This window comes from Phyllostomus hastatus, unplaced genomic scaffold (genome assembly GCF_019186645.2).
Source record: "Phyllostomus hastatus isolate PE091 unplaced genomic scaffold, TTU_PhHast_1.1 phas_contig_254, whole genome shotgun sequence".
Lineage (NCBI taxonomy): Eukaryota > Metazoa > Chordata > Mammalia > Chiroptera > Phyllostomidae > Phyllostomus > Phyllostomus hastatus.
The window spans coordinates 7,340,730-7,360,297 of record NW_025333810.1 but is presented as its reverse complement, the minus strand read 5'-3'; the positions used below and the strand labels follow the sequence as shown (position 1 = coordinate 7,360,297).

The 19,568-nt window shown below is 38.6% G+C and overlaps 1 protein-coding gene across 1 annotated transcript in view; it reads right to left on the bottom strand.

Moving 5' to 3' along the window:
* Positions 1-19,568, bottom strand: part of CAMK4 (calcium/calmodulin dependent protein kinase IV) — a 192,732-nt gene that overhangs the window by 22,266 nt on the left and 150,898 nt on the right. Inside the window, exons 7-8 of the mRNA XM_045837963.1 lie at positions 6,551-6,641; positions 4,369-4,443 (exon numbers count right to left, since the gene is read on the bottom strand). Coding sequence (XP_045693919.1) covers positions 4,369-4,443; positions 6,551-6,641 — 166 coding nt within the window. The remainder of the gene's footprint in view (positions 1-4,368; positions 4,444-6,550; positions 6,642-19,568) is intronic.

Here is a 19,568-nt window from a genome sequence, read left to right as displayed (position 1 = left end):
TTATTCCCACTATAGGGTAATATGTTATTGTATTTCCTTTTGAGTCAAGAGAATGTATAAGTAAATGTGTTTATATATAATTTTTATCATGCTCTGGTAAATAAATATTACATTGAATTTACTCATTTTTGACTTCCAAGCCTGCCTCAACCTATAAAAGTGATTCCATACACATACTTAGTACTTCAGAGTTCACAAAGCACTTTTATTTTCCATCTCAATTCTTCACCTCCCCACCCCCCACCCCAGCTTTCTTGCTTTTCTCTCCTCTTTTTCTTATAATATAGCCAATCACTCATTCCTGGAGAGCCTATACCTATATAGCAGAGTGGAAGGATTATCTTGACAATGTTCAACCGCTCAATTCCCTCTTTTGTCATTGTATAGCCCCTAGGGTGATAAGGATTTGCAGGGAAAAAATAATAAATGGGAAATAAGCCTTCATTATAACGTGGCATTATCCATAAGATAGGCTTGTTTATAGCAAGGACCAGCATCTAATATAGTGCTTTCACAATCATTTTGCATCTAAAAAATAAATAATTAGAATTAGGAGAAGATGAAAAACACTATCTGCTTAGAAGCTATTTGTAAGTGACAAGAAAAAGCATTTACAACAGCTTTCTAATTTGTCTCTTTTGACCTCTTTCTCCTCAAATATGTCTGTCATAATTGTCAGGGTATTTATAAAATACAGATTTAATTTAAAAATATGGCTCTGATTAGGAACCTTTGGTAGATCAATACTATCTACTGAAGTAAGTCCGAATTGTTTAGACTGATGTACAAATTCTTTCAAATATGTTCCATCCTACCTTTCCAAGTCCATCTGTATCCTCTATACCAAGGAGTCTATGTTCTGGTCATGCAGTGATGAGGTAATAACCAGTCCCTGAACTTCCAGATGCCACCACTCCTCATGACCCTTCCTGTGCCTGCTGACAAAGAATGCTCTGGCCAACCCTTCACTTGTTAAACTCCTACTCATCCTTCAGAGTCCAGCTTAAATGCTGCTCCTCTGTGAAGACCTCTCAGATGAGACTGGGTGTGTTCAGGGTGGTATGGCCATAGACATGAAGACCTCTCTAAGCAAGATTAATTGTCCTACCCCCGCTGTACCCATGACCTTTGGCTTAGATAAATAAAAAACATACCACAACAAACATTGATTTGTTGTGTACAGGTCTTTCTTTCATAGCCCATGAAAATACTTGAAGGGCAAGACCATATTGTATTTACTCTTGTAACCTCAGTGTCTAGAATGGAATCTATTAGACAGCCCATGCTCATTTTATCAATGAATGAATCATGCATTCATAGAATGACCATTTTTTAATGCTGCAAAAAGAACTGCTCTTATCACTATTATTAAAGCCCTTGAAAGTTTGCTGCTCTCTCTTAGTCACAGAGGAGGACTTGGAGAGAACACTAATGTAATCTCCTCTTGATCTCTGCATGGCAGGGCTGTTCAATTCTCAGGGGATTATCACTGCAACCTACCTATCTCCTTGGAATACTTGGTATTAGGTAATACTTGGTATTAGGTTTGGTATTAGGTAACAATTACTAAATTACTTATCAGCTTTCTTGTGGGAAATCCTTAATTTGTTTTATTATTCTTTTCTCAGTTCTCTTTCAATGCTCCTATCAATGGGTAAGCAACTAGTGATCATAAATGGGCAACCCCATTTGGCATGTGGTACTAAATTCAGAGTTCATTTTTCCCCCATAGTCTTGGAGATGTGGAGGCATGAAAGAAATACAGGAGGAGGATGGATAAAGACACATGAATTAGAGAAAGGGAAAAGTGCATACGGCACCATTAGGAGAGAAGGTTGTCTACAAATTGTGCCACAGGCAATAAAATATATAAAAAGAAACAAAGAAGATTCCTATAGGGAACATGGTATAGTGCAATGGTTTTCACTTTTTCCCCTGTAGGAATGGGAATCTTACTCCTAAGTTTGTGGTGGTGATAAACAGTTGTCTAGTGCAATACTCATGTTTAGTAACAGGACCTTGAATTCACGTGGGGTAGCAACATATCCAGTTCTAGGACACACTACCAGCTCCTGTGGCAGTGCAAAGTACAGTGGCTGTAACTCCTGTGGCTGTAACTAAGCACCAGTCAATAAGATATAAATGGAAGTGATATGTAGGGCTTCAGTAAGTCTATTTAATAGTGAAAGGGTACAGCCATTTTCAGTATTTTCTCCTTCCTGTTGTGTAGAATGCAGATATAATGGCTGATATCAAGCAGCCATTTTGGACCATGAGGAAGCATACTAAGAAATGGTAGAGCAAGACAGAAAAATGCCCAGATCCCTGGCACTAAGAAGCATCACACCTGCCTCGCCAGAGCTGTGGAATCCACCAGGACTGCCTTTCTCAAGACTTCTAACATGAGAAAAATCAACCTCTATCTTGTTTAAGCCACAGTTATTTTGATTTTTCTGAATTTACTCCTTATAATAAAGAGCCCTTGTCCTCGAAGAGCTTCAGATCCAGAACAAGAATATTTGGCACAATGTGAAGATCTAATAGAAATATAAGTACATTTAATTATGTACTTATGTAATGTGTAATTATGTATAAGTACATTTAATTATGTACTTATGTTCTGTGTAATTATTGAATGTATAAATAATCGAGAATCAAGGAATATTTTAGATTTATCAGGAAACCTAACTAGTTAATAACAAAATTACAAATAGTTTATGTGAACATGAAAACATGAAGAAAGGGGAGAAATAATGCATGAGGCTACTAATATTGTTACAGATATTTGGATTTTTATGTCTTACAATAACCTAGTAATAATTTTGAGATTTAAACAATTAAAATAAAAAATATTTTAAACTAAAAGCAATAACTTATAAATATTTCTATGGAGAAAACTATACTGATTTATCTATATTGCTTTTTTTTTAAAGAGGAAACTCAACAATTCTGTTCATAGGCCCTTGGATATGTGGATTCTCCTCTCTGATCCACTAAGTACTACATGTGGAATCTTGGGGAAATCATTATCATTGTACCCTACTAACATGAGAGTATTTGTAAATAAACTTTGAAGTTTCTTCTAGCATTTAAACTCTGTGGATTTAAGAATGGATTTGTTTCAGTGGATGCCATACTGCCCTTCTCCAGTCTGATTTCTGTGAATTCAGAAGTTGCTAAAATGAATTAGTTATGTAGCTTTTATGTGTCTATTTCTGATGACATGGAGGGCTAAGGTAACTCCATGTTCCCTTAGTAACTGTAACTCCAGGTGACTCCAAATACCACCCTTTTCCTACATTCCCACAGTGGCTTCTCCATGCACATAACACCGCATTTCTTAAGGTGCTATACCTTTCAGTTAACATGTCTGTTCCCCTACAGATTTCAAGCCCCTCGGGTATGGCTGGGAGCTGAAAATGTGTCTCCCTGGTGCCAAGCACAGGCTTGAGTACACAGCAGGCGACTTTGCTGAAGAGATGAGTGAGTGACGGAAGCTCTGTGTAAAAAGATGCTGATCCTAAAAGAAAATGATGGCTAACCTTGTGACTGATAATTTGTACTCTTGTCTCTTTTCCAGGTTAGGATTTTAATTAATTTGTGACATATCCACTATTCATAAAATCTTTAGAAAAGTTTGATAATTTTTGCAACCTTTAGGTTGTTGCCAGATTAATTTAGCCATCAACAAAAAAATGCATGAGTTTCACCTGGCATGGATTCACAGATATTGTTCTGTCACTCGATTGTGTACTATCCATGGGCACCTTCAGACCATCCTGGGAGTCTGGGTGAGAGGGTGTGAGGACTGTGGCTCTGTCCATGTTCAGAAACTGGGGAACTCTGTGGGGAAACCCCACCTGAAGCCCTTAGGTTAATGAGGCCAGGCCAGTGCCATCAATGAGAATTACTGACTACCTCATACATGGTATATATGTTGTCCTAGATACCCTCTGAGCCAATGACACACCCCTCCCTCGTAAGTGAGGGAAGTGACAAAGAACTTGTGGCTTTAATTCCAAACACAAACAAAGCTCTTTCACTGTCTTCTTCCCCAGTGATGGTCTTTACACTCCTGAGTGGGTCAAAGAGTAGCTACTGCCCAAAAGTCAGATGCAAATCACCCGGCCCCTCCTCCCTGGGTCCCCCTCCACCCCTGCTGTTCTAATGGGGCCCCCTAAAACTGATATCAGAGAACCCCTCATGAAGAACAAGAGGTGGTGTATCATTTATATATGCCTCCTTGTGGAGACACACCAAATTGTAAGCATTTGAAATAGAAATATTAAGAGTTTAAAAATTCAGAACTTTAAATAAAAATGATTTCAAATAACAATGAAAGTAAAATATCAGTACTAAAGAGCGTACCGCAGTACCCTGGGGTCCCACACACCGTCTTCATGAGCACTTGGTGTTCCACAATTTTGGAGAGTCCAAAATCAGCTGGCAACACAAAAAAACAATTAAGAAAGCAAGCTTTTTTTTCCTCAACTGTTGTTAGATGACAGAACACTTCTCTTATTTAAAATGCACCTAACTTATTTATTTTTTTGTTTTTGTATTTCAAAATGGGATGGATATAGATGGGGACCAGTCACCAGGGAGAGAAAACTAAAAAAAACTAATAATAATAATTTAAGTCTTGCTTTAAATTAGAGAAAAATGATTCCTAAAAACATTTTATACTTTTCTCTATCATTTCCAGCTTTTAGCAAATAAGCTATTTCTTCTTGAAGTAATGGTTGGAATAGATATATTTAGTTAAATATTAATTCTGAGATTTATGAGACTAACTCTAAGGACAATGTAGAATTAGTGATATAATTCAGAAATTTTCATCTATTATAATAAATCAAAATAAACAATTAGACTTTCATGAATGTCAAAGAAATGAACAGAAACATTAAAAGGTTTATTCTACTTCAAATAATGTCATTCATTAGTGTATTTGACACGTAAGAATTCACTCTCCTATGAAGAATATGGCTTTATCTTTTTTTTTGTAAAAATCCTTTTTTTATTTATTCCTCAGAATATTACATAGATAAAACATTATCAAAAGTTGCTATCATTATGGGGTCTATTTGCTGGGCTACATCTGCACCACTCAGCAAGCACCAGGAAACCTTTTAAGGCCATTCTTCAAGAGAGGCAGGTGCAGAATGGATGCCATTTTAGACTTCAAAGATAAACCCATTTCTCCGTGGAGGTGCTGATCCTTATCAGAGAAAGCAGCAGGAAGTCCTTCAGAAAGCAAGGCTCTCCTGCCTAAATTAGTATCTATCCATCCATTTAAAGAAATATTGTTAAGGATAAAATCTTTGAAAGTGAAGTCAAAGGAGATGGGAGCCTCCCGCGGTCTGCTGCTTTTCAGGAGCGATTATGAGAACGCGCGGGCTGCCCAGCGGGGCTGCGGCACTTTGTCTGCAGGGTCTCGCATTCATGGAGCACATTATGCTGCTTGAGCCCTTCCCGCGAATCAGTGTAACTTAATTTTCAAAGGTGTTAACACTTATGAATGCAGTGAACCCATCGGATTTGCACTATAAAGGAGAGCACCAAGAGAGCAAGGTCCTTTGGAGGATTTAATTAAAAAATTTTCAAACCGTGTACAGGCCTGACAGCATGGATTCTACTAAGGAGAATCCATCTCCTTAATAGATAAATTTTACCTTTACTTTTAATAATAAATTTTACTTTTTTTTTTTTTTTGCAAATGAAGATTTGCTTTGGAAGGCAAATGGAAAGTAATATTTAATATACTCCTTTTTTCTAAAATGCTAATTGAAAAATCTGTTTAGGTAGAATCAGGATTTCCCAAAGTTCATCACTGCAGTTCTTCAAAATGCCTATTGGGGGAAAAAAACAAGGTTTTGGGGAAAAGCCTCATAGTCCACTATATTAGATATCAGTGTGCACATTAGCATTTTTAAGGTTTGGGGGAAATCCTGAAAAAAAAAAAATCTTGTGTGTGTTGGTATTTTCCAACTTATTCGATCCATTAGCACCTCCACAAAGCACTTGCACCTTCCCCAAAAGGAAATTATTTGCCCTTGTTTACTTCGCCGAAGAACGAGCATTCTGTGGAGTACACTTCGGGGAATGCAGATCTCAGTTGATCTCTGTTTGTGTAAACGGGTGCCTCAGAGCCTAAATTCGCTGGTAGGCACTAAATATTTTGTGTCAAAGTTCTTGATTATCTAAAATTAGGCTCCATCTAATCTGTGGAGTAAAAGTTAATAACTAAAAAAAGAAGTGTTATGTTATCTGTGATTTTCTTCTATACAAACATATTCACAAAATACGAGGCCACCTCCAGAAATTCCTGCTATTTTCAGGAGCTGTGATTCCTTAGTATGCCCAACAATGGGACACTAACTTTAGGCACTAATTCCAGATTAATATTCCAGACTTCCAAACTGTGCATTATTCCTTTACGGACAGCAAACATTTGAGGAAATTAAGTGCAGGGGAAATTGGATGGAGCCATCATTTAAAATTCTATAGAACACATTTCTCCTGCTCTTGGAAAAGGGGTGAAAGTCCTCACCGATTTTGAGTGGCGCATCGGGGGCTGGAGTTGCATAGAGAAGATTCTCTGGTTTGAGGTCACGATGGACAATCCCATTTTCATGTAGGTACTAAACAGGGAATATAATGAGGTAACATTCATGCAGTCACGTTCATGGTTTCAACACTTATATTTACCATTTTCAGAATTATAATAATCTTTACTATGTTATGTGATTCAATAACACACATATTATGATTTAAATACCATAAAGAAAAAATGTTTTAAACTATACATTAATCTCCAATAACTTATCTATAATTACCTGAAAGTGAAAAGCAATCTAAATTATATAGAACCAATTGCCAGAAATAAAATATTTGTTCCTCAGAGAATATTAGTTGCAGTTTTCTTCATGCATATCAGCTCAAATTGGCTAATTATTATTATAAGAAAGTCAAGGTGTTGTATCTTAAAATTTGGTTTATTATCTAAAAAGCATAATGGCATGTGTCAGCTTATAAATTCACAGCCATGGCACAGACTTGGGATTATTGTTGAAACAGACACATGTGAGTAATTAATAGAGAGAACACATCCAACCTATGACAACGTGCAGGCCTCTCTCCTCACAGAGGGTGTCCGCCCTCCCCCCTCCCCAAGTCCCATCCCCTCCCACTGCTCCTGCCTGCAGCCAGGCCACATTCATGTACCCCCTCATAATTACTCTGATGACTAGCTTAATTGCCTGCTCCCCTCCAGCCCATGCTCCACACAGTCACGAGAACCTTTTTTTCTTTTTAAGAGAAGACCTAGTCATATCACTCCCTGCTTTCCTTTGCTTTTGGCATGAGTAGCAGCAGTCATGTGGCATTTGATTTTGTATCTCCAGCAGGCATCACAGACTCTCCAGGGGCACGACAGTACCATAAAAGAATGAGGGAAGTTGGAAGAGTGTAAAACAAGAGGGAGACACTGGGGAGTCCTAGGGACTGCATCTGTCCCTGGAGAGAGCATGATCCCTGAAGAGGCTGAGGTGACCCAGGTTCAGCTGCTTGTTGCCAGGCAGGAATTCAGGTCCCATGTTGTTAGCTCTTCTGATTTTTTAAGTCAAGATAGAAATTCATATTTTTAAGAAAATATTCCACATTTTCAATGGCGATGAAGTGGTACATCACCACTTCAATGGTACAGGGTTTTAAACCCTGTACAGGCCAGACAAAACACTCTGCAGTCTCTGATTCTTGCTTTGGCATTGAAAACAGTTGCTGGCACTCAGTAGATGCTCAGTAAAAAATTGTTAAGTACATGAATACAATTTTTCTTCTGACTCTGCTCCTTCCATTAAATCCTTACTGTGGCTGAGCTGCAAGCCCTCTCTTTTGCGGTAAACTCTCTTTGACTGTTTGCCTACTCCTTTCCCTTCAGCTTCTTGTTATAGCTCCCCCCATGTAAGTGTGTGTGAAAAAATTGTGTGGTAGGATTGTGATTTTATTTTTTCTTATATAAAATTTAACTATAAAAATTATATATTATTACTTGAATGATCCATTTTCTAAAATAAATTTTATACAACTGGCAGGCATTTCATATTTGCTTATCCTGAATACCATCCATCTGCTACAAATGATGTGCTCTGAATATGAATAAACATATTTAGTTGGTAACTATGTTTGGTCTCAAATTAACTAAACAAACTATGTGATTACATTGCTAACAGTTTGAGAATATAAAGACTATTCCAATGCAGTATCCTAAAAACATGTTCTAGTTCGAGCCTGTTCCTCAGGCTCCAGGATGATTTATCCACCTGCCCATGTCTCATTTCCAGACGGCCGTCTCACAAGGACCTTCAGTTCTCCATGTCCCAACCCGAACCCTCGACCTTCTTCCAGCCCGGTCCTTCCAGTTTTTCCCACCTCAGAATGTGGCGTCTCAGTCAACTCAAGTGTTCAAGTCAGAAATTGGTTCTCTCCTCCTCCCTGCTGCCTCCATCCGATTCACAACAGAATGCTGTTGCTTCTGATTCCAAAGTGTCTCCTGCACCACCCTGCCTCACGCCATGCCATTCACGAGATCTAGCTGGATCATCACAGCAGTCCCTTTGCTACTCCTTCGATTTCCAGTGTGCCCACACAGCAGCATGGGGGACCAGGCCATTTCTCCTCCTTGGGAGGCTCTTCTGTGTTTTCCCAGTACTTTATTCGAGCTTTGAAGGCCTCGGTCATCTGGCCCCTGCCAGCCCCTCCAGTCTCACAATCTGCCACTTTCCCTTTACTGCTCTGGTCTACTCATACTGGTTTTCTTTGAGTTTCTCAAAAGCCCTAGCTTCTTTCCCAAATCAGCATCCTTGTCCAGCTGCCCTTTCTTGTTGGAATGCTTTCTTACCCTTTTCCACCTGGCCAGTCTTCCTCATTCTCAGGACACAAGTATAATGGCAGTTTCTCAGGGAGGCTGTACCTGCCCTTCCGAACTACCATACATGTCCACTCTTATTTGCTCTTATTGATTCCTCTTATTTTCCTTTAGGGAGTGCCTGCCTGTGTCTTTGCAAGCTTTATGTTCAGGATGTCTCCCTCACTAGACTGGGCAAAGACAAGGACAAAGAAATTTTTGTTTCCCAGATCCTTAGTGCCTGGCAAGAAGTATGCACTCAATAAATACTTTTGAATGATTAAGAAATAACTCAATTTTCCTATTGAGAAACTGAAATTCCTATTGGTATAATCTGAACTTTTATTCACTTGCAATTATTAATTTATAATAGAAGTTAAAATTTGTGTGCTTACATTGTTATGCTAAGTTGCAGAGCAATATCATTTTGGAACATTTGGCTGTAATAAGGTTCAGCATCTGTATGCTTATGAAACATATCATACTTACTGTTTAATAATACTTAGTCACTTCACTGAGCATCAGTTACATGAATTAGATTTATAGTGTCATTTTGAGAAAAGCCCAAACCCAATAAGAACATTTTAACTGAAGATAAGGCAAAACAGTTTAATCTTCAAAATCATATTTTGAATAATTACATAATCAGCTTTTGTTCTCCTGTAGTAGCATTAAGTTGATAGTTATGGCTGAACTAATTTCTTCACAGCCTTTGAAGTGGATATGAATATCCAATACAGCATGTGCCTCAGGGGAATTTGTGTAATGACAGTCGAAAATTCATCTGTTAGTTTTCTCTTCAGTTGCTCCATGTCTGAAACATTCATAAACTGGACTTGCCAGTGTGATAAAATGGAGCTGAGCCGGGATTCAGCCAGCTGTAGTGGCACTGCGGTGACCCGCGGGCAAGCCGAAAGGCCTCTGTAAGTGAAGGTGCCTCGCTGGACGCCAGTGGTGAGCCCGAAGGTGACTGGGCCTGCTGCTGTCCCTGCAGTAAGGTTCCCGGGTGCACGCTGCTGCTTTAGGTTTGGGCGTGGCCTAGAAGTGTCTGGATAAAGCGAAGCTCTGCAGAAAAACGCTTGTTGGAGTGACAATATCATGGGGAAAGTGAGCAGGATGCCAAGAGAGGGTAATTACGAGCACCACTGGGTGGGGAGACCTGGGGTGTCATGCTAGAGCAGTCTTGGGGGAGACGTCATGAAGAGCAGACTCCAGTTCTTGTTTCTGATTTTGGCACAAGTCTCCTGGTGTACAAAGTCAGAATAAGGGAATGTGGATAATTTTAACAGGCTACAAATTTACTTTCCTACCTATTTATATGTGTGCATGTCAGAAAACTGTATGAAGTATATGTTTTTAAGAATGGTGTATGTAGCACTGGTGGAAAATGTCACTTACCTGTACCATTTTCCTTAGATGCAACTCCATGCAAAAAACATTCATTCTACCAAGACTTCAGTGAAACACTTATCACTGCTTTCAATAGCCATTATTCAGTGAATAGTTATCACTTAAAACTCAGCATTATATGAAAAAATTAATGAAAAAAGAAATGTGCCTTGATTTAAACAGATAAGTTTTGCATTCTCTCTCTGTATTCTCTGAGAGAATACAAAATGTAAAAAACTGAAGTAGTGTACATGTAATGAACAAATGAATCAATATATACAATGTATTTGTCTATAAAATGAGAGCAAGTGCACGTTGTGAGGCAACTTTCCAGGGGCCTGTTGAGATTGATTAGAGAGAAGAAGCATGTGGTAAGCTCATTCTCTTACATCTGATGTATGTGTTCAGATTTGAGGAAAGATGAGATTTCAGGTCTGGAGGCTATGAAAAGTTTTGACTGAGCATTTTGAATTCCCACCAGCAAGGAAGGAGAGTTCCTGCGGCACTACAGCCTGGCCAGTAACTGGCATCCCTGCTGCCCCAGCTCTGTCTCAACACCCAGGAAAATGAGGACTAGACTCCAGAATGCCAAGTTCGGCTGCCACAGCTTTCCTTCTGCCCTTCTGTTTTCACACTGCTGCTCATCAGGAAATGAAAGGGAAGTGAATGGATTTTTATCCCTGGCACTTCCCTTGTTTATCTATTAATTCATTTTGACTGGGCAAAATCCTGGTGTCTAGTGACTGGTAGCCAGCAGAGTTGGGTATTTTTCTTTTCCAAAATATATGTTTTTAAGGATGCGATCCAGGATGGCAGACAAGCAAGTGGAAGTTATACTATACTCCCCTTAGGACCTATCTGGATTACAACTAAATTATAAAGAAATCATCCTGAATAACAAAGTGAACACTAGCTGGAGAAAAGCCTTATAGCCAAAGAGAGAAAAAAAACACTTCACCACAACAAGACCACAGGGAGTGCAGAAGAGGTGCAAAAGAGCTGACTGAGCTCCCACAGGTGGCAGCTTAAGTTCTGAAGGGATATTTCAGTGGCCGGAGGGGTTCCCGCTGAGAAGTGTGGGGTCTAAACCCCAAGCTGGGCTCCCCAGCCTACAGCACCAGAGTCAGAAAGGAATCCAGATAATGTTCAACTGTGAAAAGCAGTGGGGTTTCTCTCTGCCAGGCAGAGGCGGCTAAAGAAGCAGAGAGCCTCTTATAGGGCCAAAACAAAAAATTTTGTTTGCAGCCACTGAACTCTGGCAGAGGAAGGGCAGAGTGCCCTAGAGATGCTTGAGGAGACGCTGGGGTTGGAGATTCTGGGGAGAGAACTGAAAAAAAACAGCCACCGGGATCCCTGTGCTGAGTTATCCCCCATACTGCAGAAGCCATCTTTCTGAGGAAAGAGGCTCCCATCCAAATGGCATCAGCCTAAAGGGAAGCAATAGCTCTGCCCACAAGAATTACTCTGTCTCCACCCCACTCCGTGGAGCTTAAGCCAGCTGCTGATTACAGTTTGATTAGTTTAACAAACTGATCAGTTTAACTGCTCTTTAGCTTAACAACTCAGATGGAAAATACAAAGAAGCAGCCAAAATGGGAAGACAAAGAAACAAACCCCAAAAGAAAGAACGAGAATTCTCCAGAAAAAGAACTAGATGAAATGAAGGCATGCAATTTATCAGATAGAGAGTAGAGAGTAATGATTATAAAGATGCTCAATAGCATGAAAAAAGACATAGAAACCACAAAAAGGACCATTCAGAAATAAAGAATGCAATATCTGAAATAAATAATACACTGGAAGGAACAGAATAGATTAGATGAAACCGGGGATCAAATGAGTGATTTGGAAGACAAGGAAAAAAAAAAAACCACATGCAGGTAGAGCAGCGAAAGGAAAACAGAAGTAAGACTTCTGGTCAAAATGGTGGGGTAGACAGACATGATTCACCTCTTCACACAACCACATCAAAATTACACCTAAAATGTAGAACAACCATCACTCAGAGCTGTCAGAAACTGAGTTGAATGGAAGTCTGACAACTACGGAATTAAAGAAACCACATCCACCCAGATTGGTAGGTGGGGCACAGAGGCAGAATGGGGATGGTCCCTCACTCACATGTGGTAGATAAAAATTCTGGAGATATATCGTAGGATAAAGGAGTCCCAGCCCCACACCATGCACCCCAGCCCAGGGTTCCAGTGCTAGGAGGATAAGTCCCCACAACTTGTGGCTGCAAAAACCAGTGGGGACTGGGTCAGTGGAAGAAAATTCTGGAGCCCCAAGAAGTTCCTCTTAAAGAAGCCACACACAGGCTCACCTACTCAGACTCACCCTCTCTAAGCTCCAGGACAAGGGCAGCAGCTTGAAATGCACCAGTGGCATAAAGGGAAGAACTGAAATGTCTGAGATAAGGTGAGCAGAGATCATTGTCCCTTTTCTAAACCATCCCCCCATAACAGCAGGCAAGCTGATGCCATAATTGAGACTCCATTAACCTGGCTAAAACTATTTGACCTATGCTGGAGATCTGCTGAGACTCAGCCCCACACAACTTAACAGGCCCACCCAAGCTGCTTTTCATTATGAATTGCTGGTCAGGGCTCACACTTCACAACTTCTTAAATCCTTTCAAACAAGTGAAAGCCAGCCTAAATGAGTCCCAGAATACACTAGCAATATCCAGCCTAGATTCATAACTTGGCTTCACCTGGGAATTTCCAATCTCAGTAGGAGTAGCAGCCATCTCAGATTGCTTTAGAGCTCAGGCAGTGTGGCCCCAGGAAAAACACAGGTGGGGGCTGACTTGGTCTCCAACACCCGGGAAAACCCAGGGCCAGCACACAGAGTGAACAGCTACAGACCATGTTGGAGCCCACTATTCTTCCCCTGTACAGCTGATCCTCCATGGAGGGTGGAGGTTGGTGGTTAGTAGTAAAAGTCAGTCTGTACAGCTGACTAGCCTGAGAAAATCCCTCCCATTGACCTGTCAACAGCAACCAAGGCTCAATTACAAGAGGAAGGTGTACTGAGTCCACATGAAGGGCACACCTTGAGTACCCAGATTGGATGATAGGGGTGGCGGTGCCTCTGGACCCTACAGGAGATCTACTACATTAGGCCATACTACCAAGACATGGAGTCAAAGCAGCTCTACCTAATACATAGAAACAAACACAGGGAGGCTGCCAAAATCAGGAGACAAAGAAACATGGCCCAAATGAGAGAACAGATCAAAACTCCAGAAAAAGCGCTAAATGAAATGGAGATAAGCATTCTATTAGATGCAGAGTTCAAAACACTGTTTATGAGGATGCTCGATAGACTCAGTGAGGACCTCAGCAGCATAAAAAAATTCCAGTAAGAAATGAAGTATACACTAATTGAAATAAAGAATAATTTATAGGGAAACAACAGTAGAGTAGATGAAGCTGAGAATCAAATAATGATATAGAAAATAAGGATGCAAAAAAACCCAAACAAACAAACAAACAATCTGAACAGGAAGAACAAAAGAATCCAAAGAAATGAGGGTAGTATAGGCAACCTCTGGGCAATTTCAAGCAGTCTAACATTTGCATCATAGGGATGCCAGAAGAAAAGAAAGAGTGAGGAACTGGAAATCTATTTGAGAAAATAATGAAAGAAAACTACCCAATTTGCTGCAGGAAATAGACATGCAAGTCCAGGGAGCACAGAGAGTACCACACAAGATGGATGCAAAGAGGCCCACTCCAAGATAGATCATAATTAAAATGCCAAAGATTAAGATAAAGAGAGATTCTGAAAAGTAGCAAGAGAAAAGAAGTTAGTTACCTACAGGGGAGTTCCCCTAAGACTGTCAGCAGATTTCTCAAAAGAAACTTTACAGGCTAGAAAGGATTGGCAAAAGATATTGAAAGTCATAAAAAGCAGGGACCTACAGCTAAGATGGCTTTACCCAACAAAGCTGTCATTTAGGATTGAAGGGCATATTTAGAGCTTCCCAGACAAGAAAAATCTTGGAGTTTATCATCACCAAACCTTTATTATATTTAATATCAAAGGAACTTATTTAAGAAGAAAAAGAAGATCAAAAGTATGAACAACAAAATGGCAAAAAATACATATCTATTAACAGTTGACTCTAAAAAACAAACTAAGCAAACAAGAAGGACAGAGAATGAATCAAAGATACAGACAGGATTTTGATGGTTTCCAGATGGGAGAGGGGTGTGAGGGAGTTGGTGAAGAGGCGAGGGGATTAAGAATAAATAGGTAGTTAGAGAATAGCTATGGGTGTGTAAAGTTCCGTAAAGGAAATAGAGCAGCCAAAGAACTTATACACATGACCCATGGAGAAGAAAAATCCCCCCCTGGTGGAATTGCCTATGATACTGGGGGTGGGTGCTGGGTGTAGGGGGGCAAAGGGAGAAAAATTGGGACACCTGTAATAGCATTATTAATAAAATATAATATAAAAAAAGAAAAAAATTTAAAAAGTGAGGAGAACTTAAGAAACATTTTGGCCCTGGCTGGCATAGCTCAGTGGATTGAGCGCGGGCTGCAAACCAAAGTGTCACAGGTTCGATTCCCAGTCAGGGCACATGCCTGGGTTGCAGGTCATGATCCCCAGCAACCGCACATTGATGTTTCTCTCTCTCTCTCTCTCTTTCTCCCTCCCTTCCCTCTCTAAAAAAATAAATAAATAAAATCTTAAAAAAAAAAGAAACAGTTTGGACAACATGAAGCATAACAAGATCAGCATCATGGGAACACTAGAAGGAGAAGAGAGTGAGCAAGGGATTGAGAGTCTATTTAAGAAAATAATGATAGAGAGCTTCTCTAAACTAGTGAAGGAAAAAGACACATAAGTCCAGAAAGCTCAGAAAGTCCCAAATGAATTGGACCCAAAGAGGCCTACACCAAGACACCTCATAATTAAAATGACAAGATGAGACTCTTAAAAGTCATATGAGAAAAGTAGGTAGTTACCTGCAAGGGAGCACCGATCAGACTGTCATCTGATTATTCAACAGAAACATTTCAGGCCAGAAGGGAGTGGCATGAAATATTCAAGGTGATGAAAAGCAACAACCTACAAGCAAGGCTAGTTTACTCAGCAAGGCCATATTTAAAACCAAAGGAGAAATGAGGAGCTTCCCAGGCAAGAAAAAGCTAAAGGAGTTTGACAACACTAAACCTGTATTACAATAAATGTTTAATAAATAAATAAAAGGGCTTGCTTAAAGAAGGAGAAGAAAAAAAAGAAAAAAGAAAAAAGGAAAATAATCTGACAATAAAATGGCACCAAATATGTATCTATCAATAATCACCTTAAATGTAAATGGCTTAAATGTTCCAACCAAAAGACATAAGGTAGCTGAATGGATAAGAAAACAAGACCCATATATATGCTGCCTCCAAGAGACCCATCTCAGATAGAAAGATACACACAGAGTAAGAGTAAAGGGATGGAAAAAGATATTTCATGCAAATTGAAAAGAAAGAAAAGCTGGCATAGTAGTACTTATATCTGATAAAATAGACTTTGAAACCAAGGCTATAGTAAGAGACAAAATAGGACACTACATAGTGATAAAGAGAACAATCTAACAAGAGACTATAACCCTAGTAAACATTTGCACACCCAACACAGGAGCACCTAAATATGTAAAGCAAATCTTGATGGACATAAAGGGAGAGATCAACAGAAATACAGTCAGAGTTGGGGGTTTTAACACCCCATTGACTTCAATGGATAGATCTTCCAGACAGAAAATCAACAAGGAGGCAGCAGCCTTAAATGACACACTAGATCAAATGAATTTAATTGATATCTTCAGAGTACTTCACCCCAAAGCAGACCGCTTTCTAGAATAGACCACATGTTAGCACATACAACAAGTCTCAATAAATTTAAGAAACTGAAATTATATCAAGCATCTTCTGTGCCCACAAAGCTATAAAACTAGAAATCAACCATGAGAAGAACACTGAAAATCATGCAGAGACATGGAAGCTAAATAACATGTTATTAAACAATGAGATCAAGGAAGAAATCAAAAGGTACCTTGGAACAAATGAAAATGAGGACACAACAATCCAAAATCTGCAGGACACTGGGAAGCAATTCTAAGAGGGAAATTCATAGCATTACAGGCCTCTACCAAAAAACAAGAAAAACTCAGAAAACAATCTTTTACTCTTAAACAAACTTAAAAAAGAAGAACAAAGGTCAAAGTGAGTAGAAGAAAGAAATAATAAAGATCAGCAATAAGATTCTAAAATATGATAGAAAAATAGATTCTAAAGAATAATAGAAAAGATCAATGGATCCAAGGGCTGATTCTTGAAAAGAAACAAATGGAAAAATCAAGAAAAGAAGAGAAAGGACCCAAATAAATAAAATCACAAATGAAAGAGAAGTAACAAATGACACCAAAAAAATACAAGGGATTGTAAGAAAATGTTATGAAAACTATAGGCCAACAAATTGAACAACCTGGATGAAATGGATAAATTCTTAGAAATATACCATTTTTCAAAACTAAATCAGGAAGAATTAGAGAATCTGAATAGACAGATTACACTGAGTGAGATTAAAACAGTAATCAAAAAACAACCAGCAAACAAACCAGGTGGCTTCACAGGTGATTTTTCCAAACATTCCAAGAAGAACAAACACCTCTCCTTCTCAAAATATTTTTTTTAAAAAATTCACAAGGCAGGAAGGCTCCCAAGCTCATTTTATGAGGCCAGCATTATCCTAATTTCCAAAGCAGATCAAGACACTACAAAGAAAGAAAATTATAGGCCAATATCCATGATGAACATAGATGCTAAAATCCTCAACAAAATATTAGCAAACCAAATATAATAATGCATCAAAAAGATCATACCCGTGATCAAGTGAGATTTATTCTGGAAATGCAAAGTTGGCACATGTGTGAATCGATAAATGTGATTTACCACATAAATGAAAAGGATAAAAACCACATATTCATATCAATGGATGCAGAAGAAGCATTTGATAACATCCAGCACCTATTTATGATAAAAACTTTCAGCAATGAGGGAAAAGAGGGAACATACGTAAACATAATAAAGGCCACATATGAGAGACCCACTGCAAGCATTATACTCAATGGGCAAAAACTACAAGCTTCTCCTTAGGATCAGGAACAAGACAGGGATGTCTGCTTTCACCTCTTTTATTCAACACAGTACTAGAAGTCCTGGCCATGGCAGTCAGACAAGAAGAAGAAATAAAATGCATTCAAATTGGAAAGGAAGAAGTAACACTGTCCTTATTTGCAGAGGACATACTACTGTACAGAGAACCCCAAAGATTCCACCAAAAACTAAAAGAACTGATAAATGAACTCAGCAAAGTAGAAGGATATAAAATTAATATCCAGAAATCAGTTGCATTTTTATATGCCAATAAAGAAGTATCAGAAAGGGAAATTAAGAAAACAATCCCATTCACAATTGCTTCAAAAAGAATAAAATACCTCAGAAAAAATCTAACCAAGGATATAAAAGACCTTAAATAGAAAATTATAAGACATTGAAGAAAGAAATTGAAGAAGATACAAATAAATGGAAGCACATAATGTGTTCATGGATAGGAAGAATTAACATCATTAAAATATCCATACTATCTGAAGCAATCTATAGATTCAAAGCAATTCCTATCAAGATTCCAATAACATAGTTCACAGAACTGAACAAATATTTTAAAAATTTATATGGAAACACTAAAGTCTCCCACAGCAACAGTGATCCTGAGATAGAAGAACATAATTGGAGGGTCATGTTACCTAATATCAAATTATACTATAATGCTATAGTAATCAAACATCAAGATACTGTCATAAAATAGACACACAGATCAATGGAACAGAATAGAGAGCCCAGAAATAAACCTACACCTTTATAGCCAATTAATATTCAACAGAGGAAGCAAGCAAATAAAATGCGTAAAGTATAAAATGGACAGTTTATTCAATAAATGGTGTTGGGAAAATTGGACAGATATGTGCAGAAAAAATGAAACTAGACCATTTTCTTACACCACACACAAGAATTAATTAAAAATGGATCAAAGATTTACATGTTAGACCCAGAACTACAAAAATCCAAGAAGAAAACATAGGCAGCCAAATCTCAGACATTGCTTGTAGCAATATTTTATCAGATATATCTTCCCAGGCAAGGGAAACAAAAGAAAAATAAACAAATGAGAATACATCAAACTAAAAAGTTTTTGGACAGCAAAGGAAATCATTAACAAAATAAAAAGACAACCCACAGGCTAGACGAAAATATTGGCCAATACATTTACATACAGGTTAATACCAAAAATTTGGAAAGAACTTACAAAACTCAACACTAAAAAAAAAACAAACAACCCAATTAAAAAATGGGTAAAGAACTGAATAGACACTTCTCTAAAGAGGACATACAGATGGTCAATAGACATATGAAAAGATGCTCAATGTCACTAATCATCAGAGAAATGCAAATTAAAACCACAATGCGATACCATCTCACACCTGTCAGAGTGGATATCATCAATAAATCAGCAAACAAGTGCTAGTGAGGGCGTGGAGAAAGGGGAACACTTTTCACTGGTGGTGAGAATGTAAATTGGTGCAGCTACTGTGAAAAGCAGTATGGAGTCACCTCCAAATATTATAAATGCAACTTTATGACCCAGCAATCCCACTTCTGGAAATATATCTGAAAGAGCCTGAAACACTAATTTGAAAGGACACAAGCACCCCTATGTTCATTGCAGCATAATATACAATCACCAAGATATGGGAGCAGACCAAGTGTCCATCAGTAGATGAGTGGAAACAACTATGGGACATTTACACAATAAAATACTACTGAGCCATAAAAAATGAAGAAATTTTTACTCTGCGACAGTATGGATAGACCCAGAGGACATCATCCTAAGTAAATTAGCCAGTCAGAGAAAGACAAATACCATATAATTTCACTCATATGTGGAATATGATGAACAAACTGAACTAACTAGAAGAATGGGGACAGACTCATAGAGAGCAGGCTGACTGCTGGTGGTAGGGGGAGCTTCGGGGTTGGAGGGATAGAGCAAAAAGGATAAAAGACTCAAGGACATGGACAACACTGTGGAGACTGCAATGGGGAGGGGGTGTAAGGGAACTAAATGCTAATGGAAAACATTTACAATAAAGATTTTTTAAAAAATTTTAAAAAGTTTTGACCAATCAAGTGGTGCCCATATATAGGAGATAAT